The following is a 21931-nucleotide window of genomic DNA, read 5'->3' as shown; positions in this document are numbered from 1 at the left end:
CACTTTCAAGAAAGTGTTATTTACAGGAGAAGCAGAATTGAGACGTTAAGGGGCTGCAGTTACACTTTTATAACCATCCTGTGTTTCTTCAACAGCTTATATTTTATCATTGGAAGTGGTGCTGTACTCTTCTTATTGTTGGTTGTTGGAGTCATCACTTGCTGCTGCAAATCACTCTGTCTGTGCTGCAAACTCTGCTCTACGCCACGTAAGTAACGTATATCGGACAATATACAATCTGCATAAACTAATCAATGAGTGCATGTTAATATTCAACAATATACTACTACTACTCAGGATATATTTATTCTATAGCGGTGGTTCTCAAACTCGGTCCTATGGTCCCCACACAGTTCACATTTTCCAGGTCTCCTGGCAGGTGTTTAGGTGTCTTCATTACTCACTTACACATTTTAAAGATCCACAGGTGTAGCTAATTATTTCTCCTTCATCCACCAGGGGACACTGGAGCCTCAGTACAATGGGGTATAGGAGTGTGTTAACCGGGAGCTGGCACATTTAAATAAAAAACTACTGGTAGCTATCTCCTCCCCTATATACCCCCCCACAAGTCAGTCTAAAAAATGTGCCCTGGGAGCTGACGTAAGCCTCCTTAGGGCTCTGAAAATAACATCTCTATCAGCAAGAGGACAGACAGGCAGCCTACTGCCCCTGCCTGTCTGCGCCGAGGAAGCTGCCGGGGAAATCCTCAACGCTGCTGCAAGCTGGTTTGCGCTGAGGTCTCCTGCTACAGAGACATCGGTCTCTGGGGTACCCAAAGACACGCTGCATGCAGTGCACGTCGCGGGACCCCGTAGCATATGCCCGCCGCCGGCAGTACAGGCAGGGCTTAGGTTAGTGTTCCCTGGCTCCCTGGTTAGCAGAGGAGCCAGGACAAGTGTTTAGGCGGGCATTCACAGTGCGCTCCGCTAGCGCTGAGAGCGCCATAGGGGGGGGAGCCTAAGTTTTCCTTCTGCTCCTGCCTCCCAGCAGCCTCAGCACTTCCAGAAGGACGCTGGTAGCCATTTTACACACACTACAGGGTGGAGAGAGAGCTGTGTCAGGAGTCAGGCTAGTACTCTGTGTATCAGCACTTGCATTTTTATTCTTGTTATCAGCACTATTCTGTTAGCGCTGCAAGCATTATAGTTTATCTCCCTATGTGCCCCTTTCAGCAGGGTCTCTGTGTAGTGTGATTGCAAAATCTGTTATTGCAGTCTTACTGTCCTATTTCTCTGTGGGTGTGGTGTCTGTACTATAGACATGTCTACCAAGGGGTCTAAAGCTGCACAAAAGTCTTTTTCTACTTTAGGGTCCATAGGGTATCCACAGGACACCTTGGGTATAGGTGATGACGTCAGGCATCGGGCACCATAGAGTTTCAGCCTCCCAGGATGCACTAGGGTCCCCCTCCTATACCCCGCCCCCGAGCCAAGGCATCTCAGTTTAGTTTGGTGCCCGGCCGGAGTCGGATGCACCTGTTAGAGGGGGGCTATGAAGAGCCCCTGAAGTTTCTTCAATGCAGCTGTGGCTGCACATCTGGAAGTACAGCATGGACAGTCAGTCCTGACATCCATGCTGTCTTCCCTACACCCCCGCCGGTACCAGAACGCCGGTACTGATCCGGGGATGCTGGTAGGCATCTGGGGTCACAGCTAGTGGTGACCCCAGATGTTCAGGACCATGGCCGGAATCAAGGGGGACAACAAGGTAAGCAGCGGGGTCCCGCGGTGGGTCCCCGCTGATACAGGGTCCAGAGTCCCCAGGCAGGGGGCTCCCTGGGGACTGGCTGCAGCGTGGAGCCAGGTTCTAACCTGCAGGACCGCGGCAGAGTGGTAGCGCTGCGGCGTCCCAGAGGTTAAATGCATGCCAGGGAAGCCTTCCCTGTCTCACAGCCGGCGCCTCCCCCGCTGCACACAGCTCTCTGCACACGCCGACTGGCCCTGTGGCAGCGCTCCGCCCCCAGCTGGCCTCCTCTCTGCTCCTCGGTGGCCATCTTTGGAAAGCATGGTGAGCGCTGCTGGACGGTAAATCGCGGTCTGGGTCCCCCTGCATACCTCTCCTCCGTTGGATTAAGGTCTGTGTATGCAGCGCTGTGTCCTACCAGGCTCTGAGTCTGCGTAGTTGAGGATCAGCGCTGATAGTGCAGGAATTGATTTTCTTGCATTGTATGTGACCTATGCTAGCGTCTGCTGCCTGTACTTTCATTTTCTATCTGTCAGCATTTAACTGTCCCTGTTCTTTCTGCTAAAGCCCTTGCGGTGCGGTGCTTGCAGGGTGGTCTGACACTATACTAATGAGTATCAGTGAGAGGGGTCACATACTTGCCATTATGTCTGAAAGTGATTTTCCTCTCCAGCTTTTATGTACTACATGCAAGGTACCTATAGCGGATGGGGACGGTAGTGCGGAGGGGCTATGTCGGCGGTGTTATTCGTTGACGCGACCGATTACGGTCACGGCTCCATTACAGGAGCCGCCCTGGGCTTGTTTTGCCAAAGCTTTTACAACCCTTGTGGGCCAGTTAGCTCCGCAGCCTGCCTTCACTCAGATGGGTTTGTCCCAGCAGTCAGTGGTGTCGTCACCCATGCAGGGGTTCCCGAGACAACTAATGGTACCCCACAGTCTCCCGGTTTCCCCTCCTCAGGTCTCTCATGAGCCTGCGTGGGTTAATTCGTTAACAAGCTCTGTACAGCAGTTGTCAGAAGTGTTGCAAGGTGAGTCTGTGATGCGGCCTCACAAGCGGCCGGTGGCGTCTCTGTCTACTCCTTATGAGGATGACGACGGGATGACCGATGACGGGGAGATTCTGGATCTTTCTGACCAGGAACCTTCCCGTCCTAAAGAGTCGGACGCTAAGTCTAAGGTGTATATACCTGGCCTTATTTGTGCAGTCCGTTCTGCTTTGGTTATTGAAGATGAGGAGCCTCCGGTATCAAAGTCCAAATATGCCATTTTCAAGAATATTAAAGGAGATACCACAGTGTTTCCTCTTTCGGGACAATTAGTTGACCACCTACAGGAAGCGTGGAAACAGCCAGGCAAACGATATCAGCCTCAAAGGCGTTTAGCAGTGGCGTATCCGTTTGCGGAAAATTATTATGCCAAGTGGGAATCCCTTCCACAGGTGGATTCTCATGTGACACGCCTTGTCCGTAGTGCCACATTACCCATGCCATCCATGTCCTCCCTTAAGGATGCTACGGACCGCAAGGTGGAGATCTGCCTGAAGTCCGTCTATTCCCTTGCGGGGGGGGGGGGGCAGCGCGGCCAGCTATGGCCATTTGCTGGGTTGCCAGAGCTATGGAGTGCTGGGCTGATGCGTTGGAGGCGTCCGTCGATTCCGACGGTCCGACTGAGCAGACGGAATTGATCGGCAATCTCCGAGATTCGGCCACTTATAACAACGGAGCGGCCTTGGATATTAGTACCCTGGCGTCTCGAATTTCTTCGGCAGCTGTGGCTGCTCGTCGCACCTTGTGGTTGCGATCCTGGAAGGCGGACGCTGATTCCAAAAAGGGTTTGGAGGCGCTGCCTTTTAACGGGAAAGTTCTCTTCGGTCCGGACCTGGACAAGATTGTAGCCACGCTGGCGGCAGCTAAATCTGCATGTCTCCTGTCGGCTGCTGTGCCTTCTCGTTCAGGTACTCCGTCCTTTCGGCCTTATAGGGCCCAGGGCAGGCCTAAGGCACAGTCCTTTCCCCGACAGGCTGGCCCCAAGAAATCGGCCAAGCCCCGGAAGCAGGCCTGGAGTACCAGACGTCCGGCCCCTAAGTCAGATGACAAGCCTGCGGCCTGACGGTCCGGGCCTCCCTTTGGGGGATCCCAAAGTGGGAGGCCGCCTACTGCAGTTCGCCCAGTGTTGGTCGGTCACCACGGCAGACACTTGGGTTCTCGAGGTGGTCTCATACGTGTATGCCCTCTCCTTCCGGCACAGACCCCCGGCTCGATTCTTCACCACGGGTCTACCATCAGACCGGAACAAAGCCACGGAGCTGCGGAAGGTTTTGCACACTATGCTCCAGGCTGGAGTTATAGTGCCTGTTCCATTCTACCAGAGGGGCCAGGGTTTCTATTCCAATCTCTTTTTGGTGCAGAAACCCAATGGGTCGTTTCGTCCGATTCTCAACCTCAAAGCTCTCAATAAATCTTTGCGGGTGCCGAAGTTTCGGATGGAGACTCTACGGTCCATCATTCTGGCGCTGGAACCTGGGGACTACATGGTGTCATTGGACATACAGGACGCTTACCTGCATGTCCCTATTCTTTTGCGCCATCAGCAGTTCCTCAGGTTTGCAATCCGCAGCGACCACTTTCAGTTCCGGGCGCTACCTTTTGGCCTGGCGACAGCACCTCGTGTTTTCACCAAGGTGATGGCGGTCATGGCGGCTTCCCTGCGGCTGCAGGGAGTCCGTATGTTGCCGTACTTGGACGACCTTCTCTTAGTGGCAGGATCTCCGGAGCTCCTTCTCCGCCACTTGGACCTGACCATTGCGCTACTGCAACGGCACGGCTGGTTAATAAACTGGCAGAAGTCCACCCTGATCCCTTCTCAGCGGAATCTGCACCTCGGAGCCTTATTGGACTCGGGACAGCAAAGGATCTTTGTGACGGGGGAAAAGATCTCTGCCTTACAGTCGAGGGTGCGCAGTTGTCTGCAGAGCCGCCGGGTGTCTCTACACTCGGCGATGAGGTTATTGGGCTCCATGGTGTCGGTATTCGACATGGTGGAATATGCCCAGTTTCACTCCAGACCTCTGCAGCGTCTGATCCTGTCCAAATGGAATGGACTGCCTCAGTCTCTAAAATCCCAGACGATAGTGCTCACTCCGGAGGTTCGCCTGTCCCTTGCCTGGTGGTTGCAGACGACCCATCTCAACAAGGGTCGTCCGTTCTGGGTGGCGAATTGGGTCCTGTTGACAACGGACGCCAGTCTTCGGGGCTGGGGAGCAGTTTCGGGTCCACACTTGTTCCAGGGCAGGTGGACTCCGGCAGAAGCAGAGCTTCCAATAAACATCTTGGAACTCAGAGCGGTCTTCAATGCTCTCCAGCAGACGCATCGGGTTCTCCAAGGTCGCCCACTGCAGGTCCAGTCGGACAACGCTACCACCGTGGCCTACATAAACCGTCGGGCGGCTCTCGTAGAGGTGTCTCGGATCCTGGTATGGGCGGAGTGCAATCTTCCGGCCATATCTGCTGTCTTCATCCCGGGAGTGCTAAACTGGGAGGCGGACTTTCTCAGTCGCCAGGATGTTCATCCAGGGCAATGGTCCCTACACCCGGACGTTTTTCAACTGCTGGTGGACAGGTGGGGTCTTCCAGAGATCGACCTCATGGCGTCCCGGCACAACAACAAGTTGCCGGTGTACGGGTCTCGCACAAGAGTGGACGTTCCGGTGGACGTTCCGGTTTGCTTATCTCTTTCCTCCGGTTTTCCCCCTTCCACGGGTAATTGGGAAATTCAAACAGGAAGGAGGAACGCTCCTGTTGATAGCTCCTGCATGGCCCAGACGGCACTGGTTCTCAGACCTTCAGGGTCTGTCCGTCGACAGTCCTCTGCGGTTACCGCTCTGACCGGACCTTCTGTCACAGGGTCCTTGTCTTCACCCGGACCTGACTCGGCTGTCTTTGACGGCGTGGCTGTTGAGACGGCCATGTTAAGGTCCAGGGGGTTTTCCAGCTCGGTAGTGCGTACCATGCTAAGAGCTCGGACACCGTCTTCCGCGAGAATATACCATCGCGTGTGGCATACGTTCTTCCAGTGGTGTCGACCGAGAGGTTATGCGCCGCTGGAGTTTCGTCTGTCTCGGGTACTCGCCTTCCTAGAAGCTGGACTAGACCATGGGCTTCGCCTTGCTTCTTTGAAGGTGCAGGTTTCGGCCCTGTCTGTCTGGTTTCACCGTAGGATTGCTACAATCCCTGATGTGCGCACCTTTATGCAAGGTGTTCTGCAAATTCAGCCGACATTTGTTCCACCTGTGGCGCCTTGGGACTTGCCTGTGGTCCTGATGGCTCTCCAAGGACCACCATTTGAACCACTAGGTTCAGTGGATCTTAAATGGCTAACAGCTAAGACTGTTTTCCTTCTGGCCATAGCTTCGGCCAGACGTGTTTCTGATTTAGGGGCTCTCTCTTGTAGACCCCCTTGCTTGATTTTTCATGGGAACAGGGCAGTGCTACGCACTCGTCCTGACTTTCTTCCCAAAGTTGTTTCCCAGTTTCATGTTAATGAAGAAATAGTTGTTCCGGCTTTTAACTCACCCGGCCTTTCAGTGGGTGAGGCCACTTTGGATGTTGTGCGGGCCTTAGGGTCTTATGTTGACCGCACTTCTTCGTTTAGGAAGTCGGACGCCTTGTTTGTCCTCTATGGCTTCCGTAAAAAGGGTTGGCCTGCTTCAAAGCAAACTTTGGCAGCCTGGATCCGTATGGCTATTTCTGAAGCTTATCTTCATGAAGCCCTGCATGTTCCTCCTACTGTGAAGGCTCATTCCACTAGATCTGTGGGTCCTTCATGGGCAGCTCGACGTGGTGCCTCTGCAGTCCAGATCTGCAAGGCTGCTACGTGGTCCATACCTTCGTGAGGTATTACAGGTTTGACACCTTCGCCTCTCAGGATGCTTCCTTCGGGCGGCGGATTCTCCTTCCAGCACAGGAGCGTCCCCACCCTTAAAGGATACTGCTTTGGGACATCCCCAAGGTATCCTGTGAATACCCTATGGACCCTGAAGTAGAAAATATGAGAGATGGTAAGAACTTACCCTTGTTATCTCTATTTCTAGGAAGTCCATAGGGTTCCACAGGACTCCCGCCCTGTCGCACCTGTGCTGCAGATGGGCTTTGCTCTGGTCACCAGTTTTTCCGTCTCCCTCTGGTGAGAATGTGATTCTTGTGTGTGTCCAGATCTTTCTCCTCTCTCTTCCTTCTCCTCCTCCGGCCTATGGTTTGGTACCTAACTGAGATGCCTTGGCTCGGGGGCGGGGTATAGGAGGGGGACCCTAGTGCATCCTGGGAGGCTGAAACTTAACTCTATGGTGCCCGATGCCTGACGTCATCACCTATAACCAAGGTATCCTGTGGAACCCTATGGACTTCGTAGAAATAGAGATAACAAGGGTAAGTTCTTACCATATCTCATATTTTCATGCAAGACTTGTGGTGAAAAATTCACACAGGGACAATCTAATACTTCCTTACTGTGTGATAAATGTGTGTCTATACCTCAAGATACTGATCTTGTAGTCCAGCCTATGTGGTCTGACCAATTGACTGCAGTTATATCAAATCTGTCATCAGAGCTGGAAGCAGCTCGTAAGGACAGGGAGAGGCTGAGACATACGGCAGCTGAACCAGATTGGGCTCGCTCTCTGGCCAGATCTGTTGAGGGACTTACAAAAGCAATGTCCCAGGCTCCACCTGCTTCTTCTCCTGCTCAGGTCCTTAGTAAGAGATTGATTCATAACCCCTTACACTGGGATGAGTCAGATGAGGAGTTGCAGGACACTGAAGAGGGCGAGGTTCAGGAAGAGGAAACTTACATTCCTGAGGACCCCGAACCTGCATCTCAGGGCGTGGATGCTTTAATTACAGCAGTACGCCAGGTGTTACATGTAGAGGATTTAGAGGTTACTGAAAAACCATCTATTTTCGGTAAAAGATTTAAACAGTCTGTTACCTTTCCAGCATCAGAGGAGCTGGATGAAATTCTTTCTTCCGCATGGAAACACCCAGGCAAAAAATTTCAAATCTCTAAGAAATATCTGTCTTATTACCCCTTTCCACCTGACAGCAGGAGATTATGTGAAACTCCTCCAGCAGTGGACCCATCAGTAGCCCATCTTTCCAAGAATACGGTGCTTCCGGTGCCTGGTGCGGTTTCCCTAAAGGAAACCTCGGATAGGAAGATGGAACACACATTAAAATCCTTCTATACAGTTGCAGGGGTTTTGATGCGTCCAGCACTAGTTAGTTGTTGGGTAAATAAAGCCATTGAAGCCTGGGCGCTGTAGCTGGCAGAGGGGATTAAGACAGGTCCGCAACCTGACGACTTAATTCAGTTAGCCGAACAGATTGCAGAGTCGGTTGCTTTCCTCGGAGAAGCGTCTAAGGACATTTGTAATCTATCCGCCAGATCTTCAGCATTAGCTATATCTGCTAGAAGGGCTCTGTGGCTGCGTCAATGGCAGGCAGATGCAGAGTCCAAGAGAGCGGTAGAGGCCCTTCCTTTTACTGGGGAGGTACTTTTCGGATCGGAGTTAAATAAGTGGATCTCACAAGCTACAGGTGGGAAATCCACTTACCTACCATCTGCAGCTCCTCATCCTACTAGAAGACCTTTAGCAGGTCCCTCCTTTCGATCCTTTCGTGCCTCTGGAAGATTTAGAGGACGTTCCAGAGGAGGCCCGGCCTTCTCCAGAGGCCGAGGTAGAGCTTCAGCATCAGCCGCCTCCAACTCTCAGCAGGACAAGGCAGCTGCCAAGCCTGCCGCATGACGTCCTTCCTTCTCATTTGGGGGTTCCCAGGGTTGGGGCGCGCCTTTTGCGTTTCAAGGACATTTGGATCCAGTCTTGCCAGGACGCCTGGGTCAGGGACATCATTATTCACGGCCTGAAATTGGACTTCAGGGTCCAACCTCCCTCTCGTTTTTTCAAAACCGGTTTACCTCTGGTGGCAGAAAAACGAGGAGAAATTCAGGAGGCAATACAAAAGCTGTTACTGTCTCGGGTAATAGTGAATGTTCCGACCCACCAGAGAGATCAAGGGTTTTATTCCAGCCTGTTTGTGGTGCCCAAACCGGACGGCTCCATGAGACCCATACTCAATCTCAAGGATTTAAACCCTCATCTTCGAGTTTTCAAATTCAAGATGGAATCTCTCCAATCCGTTACAGCGGTTCTCGTCAGGAACGAGTTTCTGGTGTCCTTAGACATAAAGGACGCTTATCTCCACATCCCCATCTGGCACCCCCATCAGGCCTTCCTTCGTTTTGCGGTCCTAGACTCGCATTTTCAATTCCAGGCCCTACCTTTCAGCTCCAAGAGTATTCACAAAAGTTATGGCGGCAATGATGGCCCTACTGCATGGTCATGGGGTCGTCATTGTTCCATACTTAGACGATCTATTGATAAAAGCCTCTTCGGAAGCTCGGCTGTTAAAGGACATTCGCTTAACTCTGAGCATCCTCCTCCAACACGGTTGGATACTAAATTTCAAAAAGTCCTCCCTGATCCCTACACAGCGTTTACTATTCCTGGGAATGATACTGGACACAGTGCAGCAAAGAGTTTTCCTGCCTCAAGACAAGGCTGCCTCCATTTAGCATATGGTGCGCCTGGTCTTACAACATCGCCGAGTGTCTGTACATCTCTGTATCCGCCTTCTAGGGAAGATGGTAGCGGCCTTCTAGGCGATTCAGTATGCAAGATTTCACACCCGTCCATTTCAACTGGATCTCCTCTCCCAGTGGTCGGGATCCCACCTCTTTCTCCAACAGAGAGTTCTCCTGGCGCCTCAGACTCGAACATCTCTCATTTGGTGGCTGAACCCTTCCCACCTGCTGGCGGGGAAAAGGTTTGCTGTGTGGGATTGGACCCTCCTCACCACGGACGTAAGTCTGAGGGGCTTGGGAGCAGTGACTTTGGGAAAGCAGTTTCAGGGGCACTGGACGTAGCAGGAAGCCAGATTGCCCATAAATATCCTAGAGTTGAGAGCGGTATTTTATGCTCTCCAGCTGGCGCATCCGCTGCTGGAGGGTCAGGCAATCAGAGTCCAGTCAGACAACGCCATGCAGTGGCGTATATAAACAGGCAGGGCGGCACAATAAGCAGAGCCTCCATGAGGGAGGTATCCAGGATGCTGCTTTGGGCAGAGGAATTCGCAGTAACGATTTCTGCGATCTTCATCCCAGGAGTAGAAAACTGGGAGGCTGACTACCTCAGTCGGCTGGACGTTCATCCAGGGGAATGGTCACTCAATCCTCAGGTGTTCCAGCAACTAACTCTGAGGTGGGGCTGTCCTCAAGCCGACCTTATGGCGTCAAGGTTAAACCACCAACTACCAGTTTACTACTCCAGAACGATGGACCCACGGGCAGCTGCAGTGGACGCACTGACGGCTCCGTGGAAGTTTCATTACATCTACCTATTCCCTCCGTTTCCGCTCATTCCGCGCCTGCTTCAAAGAATCAAGCGAGAAGGGATCAAGGTGCTCTTGATAGCACCAGATTGGCCTAGACGAGCGTGGTACTCCCAGATACAGAATCTGTTAATAGACAAGCCGTGGCCACTGCCTCTTCAGGACGACCTCCTTCTTCAGGGCCCGTATGTTTATCGCGACTTAAGGCGGCTTTGTTTGACGGCCTGGCTACTGAAAGGGCCGTCCTCAGGAAAAAGGGTATTCCGTCTAGTGTGATTCCCACAATGATTCGGGCTAGGAAAGAAGTCACTTCTCAACATTACTACAGCATTTGGAAGACATATTTTGCTTTGTGTGAGAGACTTAATTCTCCTCCGTCAGTCTTTAAGGTATCGCGTCTCCTTTTTCTTCAGGCTGATCTCACTGCAGGTCTTCGTCTTGGTTCATTAAAGGTTCAGGTATCCGCGTTGTCCATTTTCTTTCAGAGAAAATTGGCTTTGCTTCCGGATATACAGACTTTTCTCCAAGGAGTTGTGAGGATTCAACCCCCTTTTGTGCCTCCCACGGCACCATGGGATTTAGATTTGGTGTTGGCCTTCCTCCAGTCTGATACTTTTGAACCTTTACAGAGTGGAGATAAAGTACTTAACCTGGAAGGTGGTTCTGCTGTTGGCACTCGCTTTGGCAAGGCGTGTGTCAGAACTTAGTGCTTTATCCTGTCGCCCTCCTTACCTTATTTTCCATGAAGATAGAGCGGAGCTGTGTACTCAAAGGGCTTTTCTCCCCAAAGTGCTGACAGCTTTTCATATAAACCAGCCTATAGTGGTTCCGGTGTTTAAGGATGACTCTTCCAATTCAAAATCCTTGGATGTAGTCAGAGCACTCCGGATTTACGTTGACAGGACTGCCTCCCTCCGTAAATCCGATACCTTGTTTATTCGGTTTGATGTGACCCGACCAGGTTGGCCGGCCTCCAAACAGACCATTTCTAGATGGATTCGCTTCACTATCAGGCAAGCATATGTGGCGGCTTCCAAACAACCACCGGGTCCTATTACGGCGCATTCTACGCGCTCGGTAGGTCCTTCATGGGCGGCTGCTCGCGGGGTTTCCTTAAACCAGCTTTGTAGAGCAGCCACTTGGTCAGGCATGCATACCTTCCTGCGTTTCTATCGTTTTGATACTTTTTGCGGCCTCTGCTTTGGAGTTTGGCCGTGCGGTGTTGCAGGGCTCTCAGCGCTCTCCCACCCGGGATGTAAGCTCTGGGACGTCCCCATTGTACTGAGGCTCCAGTGTCCCCTGGTGGATGAAGGAGAAAATAGGATTTTGGTACTTATCGATAAATCCCTTTCTCCGATTCCACAGGGGACACTGGACTCCCACCCTACGCTGTTCTACCTGCATTGTTACTGTTTTACAGGTTCAGACGCTGGTTTGCGTTTAATGTTGTCTGACTGAACTGTTCTTGTTTTCATGTATATGTTGTTTTCTTATGTATATGTGATTAAGGTAGCTTTTCTGTCTCCTTACTTTCCAGCTCCCCTCGGGCACCGTTGTTTTAGATTGACCCTGGGTGGGGGGGGGGTATAGAGGGGGAGGAGCTAGCTACCAGTAGTTTTTTATTTAAAGGTGCCAGCTCCCGGTTAACACACTCCTATACCCCATTGTACTGAGGCTCCAGTGTCCCCTGTGGAATCGGAGAAAGGGATTTATTGGTAAGTACCAAAATCCTATTTTCACTTGCGATTCTGTGAGGAGACCTGGAAAACATGCACTGTTTGGGGGACTGAGGGCTGGATTCATTACAGATCGCAACTGCAATAGCTATTCTGCACGCAGTTGAACTGCGATAGTATACTAAACCATTGCGATCGCTATGCCGTCACAGCACTACACAAGGACGCCCACTTTACCTTAAGCTCCGTACACACGGAGCAATCAGACAACGATCAGATATCATTGTGTGATCGCCCTGCTGGATGTTCGATATCGAACATCCAGCAGATGCACCAACCCCCAAACAACTATAACGACACGCGATCGACGATCGCGGGTCCCTATAGTAACCAGGCTAACCTGGTCGTTATCGACCAGGTTGGCCTGCATGCACGGGCAATGGTCGATATCGATATACGACCATCCATGCCTGCGCATGGACCATCGTTTGGGGGTTGGAAGGGCCTAAAAACAGGACGATACTAACGATAGATCGATATTGTTTTCGTTCGTATCGTCCTGATATATCTGACCGTGTGTACGCACCATTACACACATCCGTAATGTTTAGCAAGACTGCAAAACCATCGGTAACATCGAGTGCCATGGCAGCCACACGCACACTTGCGCAAGCTCTGACCTTACTCAGGAATTGCTAACTTCATCGCACGCAACAACTGGCCGATTGTGTGCGTATTGGCAATTGCGTTCCTTGCTGAGTCAGGCCCTGAGTTTGAGATCCTGTGTTCTATAGGAATTAATCCAATAATCAAAGTAGTAATGATACTTAAAGCAGCGTCTTAGTGGAATGTACCACATCAATAAGCATTTAGCTGGATGTGTGCATTTGATACTTCAATTTTCCAGCACTGTCTGAATCTGATAAATTACTCTGTGCTGCTGGGGAACCTGCACCTTTCACTCCCTATGGGCCAGTTTCTGAATTGGACACAGGGGGTCATTCAGACCCTTTCGCGAGCAAAGGACGCTCGCAAACGGGTCGATGTTGCCCCACTGCGCATGACGTAGGGAGCTCCGTCGTGCACATGCGCGAGACCCGGAGAGCGACGGGCTCTCCATTGCTCCGGGTCTCACACCAAAGGGGGCGTGCTGTCGATGTTGATTGACAGCACGCCCCCTTTGGTGGGCGTGCCGGGGGCGTGCCTGTCAGACGGAGGCGTTCCCATGGGAACGCCTACCGTCTCAAGCCGGCCCCACTGACGTCACTAGTGATGTCAGTGGGAGTGATTTTGGCTCTGATAGAGCCAAAATCACTCCTGGGCTTGCGGCAGCGAGACCCTACCGCAGGGTCTCCGTCGCAAGCCCGATGGTCGCGATGGTCAAGACCATCGCGACCATCATCATGGACGCTCGCATCACCCACAGCTATGCGAGAGCGTCCATGAGGATGCTCCAAAAAAAGGTAGGAGGGCCCTGATTCAGAGCGAGCGCTCTGGTCAGAGCGTTCAGCTCTGAATCAGGCCCACAGTGTCAATGTCATGGGCAGTGGAGCTATTATTTTCTACTGTGCATGTGTCCGCAGTTGTGATTGAAATTAACTGCCTCAAATGTCTTGAAAATGTATTGGTCAGTGACGGAGTGTTCCTGGGCAGTGTCAGTGGCTTAGTGGATGCACGGAGATGGTCCACCTTATGGACATGTTATGAGAGTGTCGCATAACTGGTTGCGAAATCAGACGTTTAATCGTTCACATTGATGGCCAGGCTAGCGTGGGGCTGGTGCAAGTTTCGATGGTGAGACCGATGGTTGCATCTAAAGATGCACCAAGCATTTTTTGAGCATCTAAAGCCATAGTGGGTGTCTCAGTCCTTACACATGCAGACGCATGCTTGTACATCAGGGAAGAACCTGTAGCGGTATTTGCATATAATCGCAGAAGCAAGCCAGGCAAAGGGCGCACACCCACTCAGAATCAGGCCCTAACTCTCAGTCTGTGTCTTCCTTTGGCCTCCATTCCCTCCTCACATCTCAGCACTGCCCCAGCTATGTGCACCTCTGTTCTCAATAACATAATCATACAATTTGACTGGTCACTGCCTCCCTCAAGATCAGCACAGTCATTTCCTAAAATACAGAACTGATGACATTGAGGAAATGAAGAATAAATGCAATATGATGCTCAGGCCCTAGTCCCACATGCTAATAAAACTATGTGAAACATTATATTCCTGACCAATGTCCAATAGATTGTTTTGTTGCATACACACAAATCAGGAAAACCTACTGTGTAGTTGTAAGTTTTTTTTTCTGTAAATTATGCTTATTGGCAAAGACATTTTACAGGAACTGCCATCCCAAATGCTGCCATATAGGACAGAAAGAGGGGGTTACCTTCATGCTAACATGGCTTTGCACATTACAACTGCCTTTTCTTTCAAAATACTTTGCTAGATACATCTTTTGTTCATTGAAACATTTTATTGTTCTTTAGTTTTACAGTGAATATTTACATTCCTTTTGTTTTTTTATGAAAGTAGCAGGGATAACCTATAAATCCTTTTCTTGTCTTACTCTAGCTCGAACCAACAACAACATTTTGGTCACTAGCGTCAGTACTCAACAACCTCTGGTGCAAATACCCTATTCCTCAGCTCCCGCAGGATACCAGCCTGTGCCAAGCCAAAACGCGTATGTTGGACAGCCTGGTAAAGCCTACCTCCCCCCACCTTATCCAGGTGAGACAAGCGGTTTATCGAGTTACCCAGCTTATTGAGGTGGTAAGTGAGGGTTCTGATTCTATGCAACCTTTTGCAAAGTCGGTTTGCATGGTAACAGTTATATATATTATTTGCCCTCATTTTCTGAGCAGGACACTTCTTCAGTCCTTTCAATTATATAATGCTTTTCATCTTATTGCTCTTACTTCAAATATGCTTCTCTCTCAGGGATAGTCTATAAAAGCAATCAAATGGTGCATACACACTGTGCGATTTCTCAGATCATCGTTATCGTTAAACGATAACAATTGAACGATTTGAACGATTTCTGACAGTATTAAAATGAATCAAATCTGTCTGCAAACACAGTCGATGTCAGATATCGTTGGTCGATGCATGCCCTACATGTGAACGATTTTTACAATCGTTATCGTTCATATTTTTAAGAGAATCTGACCATGTGTATTCAGCATAATAGTTTTCTGAAAAATGTCTTTCATGGAGCAACTATTCAATTGTACACCATATTCTATTAAAATACTTAATTTACGGCGTTTAAATTTCCTTTTGTTTTAGTTCATTAAAAAATAGTTTTTTCCATACTTTTACCCACTTTCTGAAAAATATCCACATACAGTCAGGTGCATAAATATTGGGACATTGACAGAATTTTCATATTTTGGCCTCTATTCACCACCACAATGGCTTTGAAATGATACAAATAAGATGTGCTTTAACTGCAGACTTTCAGATTTAATTTGAGGGTAATTACATCTAAATCAGGTGAACAGTGTAGGAATTACAACGGATTCTATATGTGCCTCCCACTTTTTAAGGGGCCAAAAGTAATGGGACTATCAACTCAAAAGCTATTTCATGGACAGGAGTGGGCTATTCCCTTGTTATTTCATTATCAATTAAGCAGGTAAGAGGTCTGGAGTTGATTCTAGGTGTGACATTTGCATTTGGAATCAGTTGCTGTCGACAATATGAGATCCAAAGAGCTGTCACTATCAGTGAAGCAAGCCATCATTAGGCTGAAAAAATCAAAACAAACCCATCAGAGAGATAGCAAAAACATTAGGTGTGGCCAAATCAACTGTTTGGAACATTCTTAAAAAGAAAGAACGCACCGGAGAGCTCAGCAACACCAAAAGACCCGGAGGACCGTGGAAAACAACTGTGGTGGATGACAGAAGAATTATTTCCCTGGTGAAGAAAAACCCCTTCACAACAGTTGGCCAAATCAAGAACACTCTCCAGGAGGTAGGTGTCAAAGTCAACAGTCAAAAGAAGACTTCACAAGAGTGAGTATAGAGGATTCACCACAAGATGTAAACCATTGGTGAGCCTCAAAAACAGGAAGACCAGATTAAAGTTTGCCAAACAACATTTAAAAAAGCCATTACAGTTCTGGAACAACATCCTATGGACAGATGAGACAAAGATCAACTTGTACCAGAGTAATGGGAAGAGAAGAATATGGAGAAGGAAAGGAACTGCTCATGATCCAAAACATACCACCTCATCAGTGAAGCATGGTGGTGGTAGTGACACATGTTTGTAACTTTAGATATTACTGCTCCCACAGGCTGCATAGCCGGTGGCTGCCATAGTCTGTGTTAAGATTCAAAGTGTTCTGATTATAAGTGTAAATACAATTTGATAACTAAGTCTGAGTTACGCTGGAGTTAAACTGGAGGAAAACTGAGGGAAAAGAAACTCAAAACCAGAACACTTTCTGAACAACAAGAAGCAACATACTTATGTGAATGAACAAAATCAACATCTTCTGCTGTATGCATATCCAGGCAACTACTTACTGCACTCACTGCTTGGACACTGCAAGTGCTCCCCTGTCTGTGTACTGCTCTTGTTGATTGATCTTTGTTGATCAGAACACTTTGGACTGGATCAGCTTGGGTACATTGTAATTTTGTCCTCATTCATTTTGTATTGCCTTTTCCAATTGTGTCACATCTATCCACTTTAATCATTTGTTTATAAACTAATTCCTGCACCCACTACTCACATACCTCTCCTTTATATATCACTTTTGGAGCTGCGCTCATACATTAGCAGCACTGTTCTTTACATGTATTTTTGAACATTTAACAACTTTAATCCACACTGACTCTATATCTCACAGCCTCCACTCCAGTTTACATCTCAATTATTACCTTGTCCACAGCATGAACACCCTTACTTCACACAACCCCCATATTCTATGTCCACATAATCCTCTACTTTATCCATCCCTCTCTTCCCCCTCCTGTTTCCTCCACTTGCTGTTCTTCCTTTTTTTTCTCTCATCAGTCTGCTTCCAACCCTCTGCTTCTTTCCCCCACCTCTCCTATACCTCCACTCTCAACCACCTCCCTCCATGGTCTTGTTACCCCACTACTAAGCCCCATTCCCTCCTCGTTCTGTCTGTCACCTCCAGGGCTGCCAAGAGAAATTCTGGGCCCGGGTACTGCAACATCCTGTGGGACCACATCATGTATGGCTGCACCCATTTGTGAGTGGGTCTAGCATGTGAGATGCACCCACTCACAGGAGCATGGCATAGCACCCAGCAGCTGGAACTAAAGTAGTCACTACTGTATTAGGATGGCGGGACAGTCCCATAATAGCTGCATTTCTTGTCAGGCTGTATATAGATGCTAAAATGTAACACACAAATTAAAGTGCTTCTACTTTACTTTGTACATCTCTCATGTAAATAACACAAACAATCTATTTTCTATCATAGAGATAGATGTATGAAGGACTTAATTTTTACATAACATCAGGTCGTCTTATACACACACATTCCGCAGCACATATCCTAACCCACTGCTCCATGCTCCTTCTTCACTATCTACCCCTCTGTGTCGCCCCTGTCTGTCTGCCCTTCCCCTTTAGAATGTAAGGTCTCACGAGCAGGGCCCTCATCCTCACGTGCTTCTCCTCCCCCTACTTATAGTATAATTTACTCCTAACTCCCTACAATGGCACCTACCACCTGGTTGCTCATGTCCTGCTGCTTGTGTTTTGCAGCTGAGTTTATAACCTTGTCCTTGTCCTGCATTGTTTTGTATTACTATTAACTGTTTTTCTTGTGTGCTCATTTATGTACTGTGTAAGGCGCTGCGGAACCTTTGTGGCGCCATATAAATAAAGGATAATAATAATAATAGTGTCATGGAGTGGGCATGTATGGCTGCATATGGAACTGGTTTCCTTGTATTTATTGATGATGGGACTGCTGACAAAATGAATTCTAAAGTGTTTTGGGCAATATTATATGCTCATTATCAGTCAAATGCTTCAGAACTCATTGGATGGCGCTTCACAGTGCAGATGGACAATGACCCGAAGCATACTGCAAAAGCAACCAAAGAGTTTTTTAAGGCTAAAATGTGGAATGTTATGCAATGGCCAAGTCAATCCCCTGACCTGAATCCGATTGAGCATGCATTTCACTTGATGAAGACAAATTTGAAGGGAAAATGCCCCAAGAACAAGCAGGACCTGAAGACATTTGCAGTAGAGGCCTGGCAGAGCATCACCAGGGATGAAACCCAGCATCTGGTGATGTCTATGCGTTCCAGACTTCAGGCTGTAATTGCCTGCAAAGGATTTGCAACAAAGTATTAAAAAGTGAAAGTTAGATTTAGGATTGTTTACTTTGTCCCATTACTTTTGGCCCCTTAAAAAGTGGGAGGCACATATAGAAAACCGTTGTAATTCCTACACCGTTCACCTGATTTGGATGTAATTACCCTCAAATTAAATCTGAAAGTCTGCAGTTAAAGCACATCTTGTTTGTTTCATTTCAAAGCCATTGTGGTGGTGAATAGAGGCCAAAATATGAAAATTCTGTCAATGTTCCAATATTTATGCACCTGACTGTATATGCTGCTTAGTGTTCAATGAATAAGTAGATGATTCTGTTTCAGGGGCCCCTCGCCTACTTTTATCATTGGGCAAAGGGAGTGCACAAACAGTCATCAATTAGGTAATACAGTAATACATATAGCAAAACGCATAGGAACAAGAAAAGCAAACATAGACTGAGGGTCATGTCAGGGCAGCGGAAAGCAAATCCAGCTGTGTTATGCAGCTCTGCATTAACAGATCATGGATAATAGTGATCTATTTCTAGTATTAGATCATTAGTACAAATGACCTGTTGCTGCAGAGATGGAAGCGTGGGCATGGATCCGGTCCCCATGTGTCCTGACATAATATTGCAAAATTAAAGCGTAACAAAAAAGTTATAGAATATCCCTTTTCTACTCCTTCAAGGCATTTACCTTTCTGTACTCTGTATTTTTCTTAATTGGTCATGTAATAATCCCTGCCCATTAACTGGCTTAACTACTTGCAGGCCTGGCTACTCATTTGTTTATTTATTACTTTATATTCAATAATAACATTCCTTTTTATACCATTTCTCTGAGTTTTGCTTTACCACTAAAGGAAAAAACTGGATCAGCACCTCTGACGTGGTCTTGCAGTCTAATGCTTGAAATGATGAAACTGCTATTATAATGGCAAATGATACATGTCTTGCGCTCTCCTGTAGGAACTAGGAATACAGTCAGCTCTGCAAGAGCTTTCTTGATCAATTAATTCTACCCATAGGAATCAATACTCATAATGATCGTAACAGAAGGAGGAATATGTATTTCCTCAACAGGTCTTCTGCTTTTTTTTGGGATGGGTTTCATTTTTTTTTTTCTTTAGTTGTCATGTAATCTGTTTTACCATCGTTGTTTGCAATAACTGAAATTTACCTATTTTACATTCATCTTGCAGGTGCAGATAACCTGGCTTATGCGGAAGAGCCGTAAACACTTCATTCGGTTTCTTTGTTCCCTGCATGGTTGAGAGACACCACTGAATCTTCAAATCAATAGACATAGAACATCTCTTTTATCTGATTTGAAATTTTCCCAATGTACTGTACATGGTTGCTGCATGGTTTCAGGTTTTTATAAGTGGCTTGTTAGTCAGTACAGACCTGTCCCACTACCTTTATGCAAGACTTTAAAAAATTCTTCTTATGGATCCATTAATAGCATTTTGACATAGACGTGCATTTCTTTTTAATTGAATATAAATACTGGCAGTGAAAAGAACTGTCACATTCGTATAAACATTGCTCATTGCAGTGGCGGCTCCAGAATTGGGGCTGCAGCGCAGTCCAAAAGTCAAATAGGGTAGCCACACCAACTGCCAGAGAGTCCCGGCCGATGATGTTTGGCAGCATTTGGGGTGGCAGTTGGTGTTGCTTCCCTGTTTGAATTTTGGACTGAGCTGCAGCCCTACCTCTGGAACCGCCACTGCTCATTAGGATATTAACCAGTTTGAACAATGCACTTTTTGCAATTTCTATAAAAAAAATGTTTGCTGCTACTCATGGCCTAATTTGAAAAAAAAAAAAAAAAAAAAAAAAAAAAAATATATATATATATATATATATATATATATATATATATATATATACTATGCTTGTTCCTGTATTTTCTTATTGATCTGTTTCCAAATCATAATTTCATATTGTTTTATATATTAGAAAGAAGTTTGTATTTACATTCCTGACTGTCAGGGCAGTCTTTTCTATAAGCTGCTGTTGTGCAAGTGTTTATATAAATGGGGGTGCAAAGCGAACACCTTATTTATAACATTCTAACATGGTACAGGGTATAGATCTACAATGTTTCTGGTTTGTCTACCATATTTTAGATATAATATAGTATAAGTATAGTAAAAACATAAGATGATTAAACTTTTTGGTGTGGTTAAATGAGTTTATTCTAGTCTTACTTAACATGGATGTCACATTCGTTGGAACTGCTGACTTGCCGATGGCTGTGAAACCCTTTTACATAACTAGACTGTTGCTGAAAGGCTGTGCGGATGTTAATACAACTATTCTGAAAACCTTCCATTAATATTGGCCTATTTGAAACAAACCTAGCTGTTAGACTAGATCAGAGTGACACATGACAGTTACAGTCATTAGATCTAACAAACGCCACATTTAAGGTAAGTATGATTATTATGTAATACACTCTTACTTTTCTGAGGTGAGGTTCAGGATAGGTTCTGGGTTTGATTATTTCCCCTGGTTTGTGGTATCTGGTGGCTGTAGGATGTCCTATCACACCGTGGCAGAGAGGCAAACTGATGTGTAATCTCCTTGTTGCAGAAACCAGACTGAGATATAATTCTTCGAAAACAAAGCTATTTATTTAGCTAGGTAATACACAGTAATTGGAGAAGAACACTGTAAACATACACAGCTAGCTGCATGAGAGCTGGACAATATGCTCTTAGAAAATACAATGAATGTGTACACTCTAGTTTAACTACTTTCCTATAAATTAGGGTTCTAGTAATGACAATTTGCAGCATTGCTATTTCATCCCTGTTGTTGGGCAAAGCACCCATAGACAGAATTTCCAAAACCATCTCTGCTACACTGTAGTAATGCAATTCCCCTGAAAGAAAATGGTTGTGACAAAGGTACAAATAATTCATACTAGCAAGAGTGACAGTTGAACACCTAACAGGCAACCTTGATGTAGTCTCAGGTCCCTGTGAGAACACCTCCACGTCAGAATCCTCCAGCAATCTCACCTTCTTCCTCCTTAGACAAGTGATCTGCGTCCGACTCCTTCGATTGAAGAACCGCTGGAAGGGTTTTTCTTCTAGAAGTCCGACCTACTACGGCCTCGGGGGATTTAGAGGAGGAACCCATTAACTGGACTAGGCTATCCACAGTCGCTAGCTAAGAAAGAGGAGTGAGAATTGCTGAGAGCTTCATGTTCTCTCCGAGAAGCGGCTACTCCGAGGTTAAATCAGCCACAACCCCTAGGGGCTAGGCTATTTATCAAAAAGGTCGTAACATTCTGCGCTACAGCAGAACTCTCTGCCTTGCACATCTCGCACAGGGAGGAGCCTTCAGAGTGAGCATGCGTAAACTTGTACCTTGTGCATACAAACAGATTTTGAGAAGTACCTTTATCTGTTGCCTTAGATTACATGGTATAACCACACTCACACACAGGCAAGGGACAGTCAAGCACCCACAGGTGAAAAGACAGCCTCACAACAGTAAACTAGGTAGACAGAGCAATAGAGAGGGATGAGCAGAATATAACAAATTGAATGCTTCCCCACCAATTAAAGAACTCACAGACCCCTGTTTGGACTTTGGGCCTTATTGAGATTCGCTCGTAAGCGGCCGCTCGTTCGTTCTGACCGATGTTCGCACATCTGCGCATGCGTACGGATAGTAATACGCATGCACGAACCAGTCAGTGCGGCCGAAAATCGTTTGTACGCTATATAGCGAATGCCTGCTACTTTGAGTGACAGGAGGAGGCGTATGTGGGTGGTAACAGGGGAAGGTGC

The 21931-nt window shown here is 47.4% G+C and overlaps 1 protein-coding gene across 2 annotated transcripts in view; it reads left to right on the top strand.

Annotated features, from left to right (window-relative positions):
* LOC148477310 (uncharacterized) overlaps positions 1-20318 on the top strand; it is a 45839-nt gene extending 25521 nt beyond the window's left edge. Inside the window, exons 3-5 of one of the 2 annotated variants that reach the window (XM_088456892.1) lie at positions 96-208; positions 14384-14584; positions 19328-20318. In XM_088456892.1, coding sequence (XP_088313018.1) covers positions 96-208; positions 14384-14580 — 310 coding nt within the window. In that variant the 3' untranslated portion in view covers positions 14581-14584; positions 19328-20318. The remainder of the gene's footprint in view (positions 1-95; positions 209-14383; positions 14585-19327) is intronic. The other variant, XM_088456893.1, reaches the window with a different exon arrangement.
* Positions 20319-21931: the final 1613 nt, after the last annotated feature.

The sequence above is a fragment of the Taudactylus pleione genome, unplaced genomic scaffold, assembly GCF_031769625.1.
Source record: "Taudactylus pleione unplaced genomic scaffold, aTauple2 ptg000726l, whole genome shotgun sequence".
In the NCBI taxonomy this organism is placed as follows: domain Eukaryota; kingdom Metazoa; phylum Chordata; class Amphibia; order Anura; family Myobatrachidae; genus Taudactylus; species Taudactylus pleione.
This window is presented reverse-complemented; position numbering and strand designations above follow the sequence as displayed.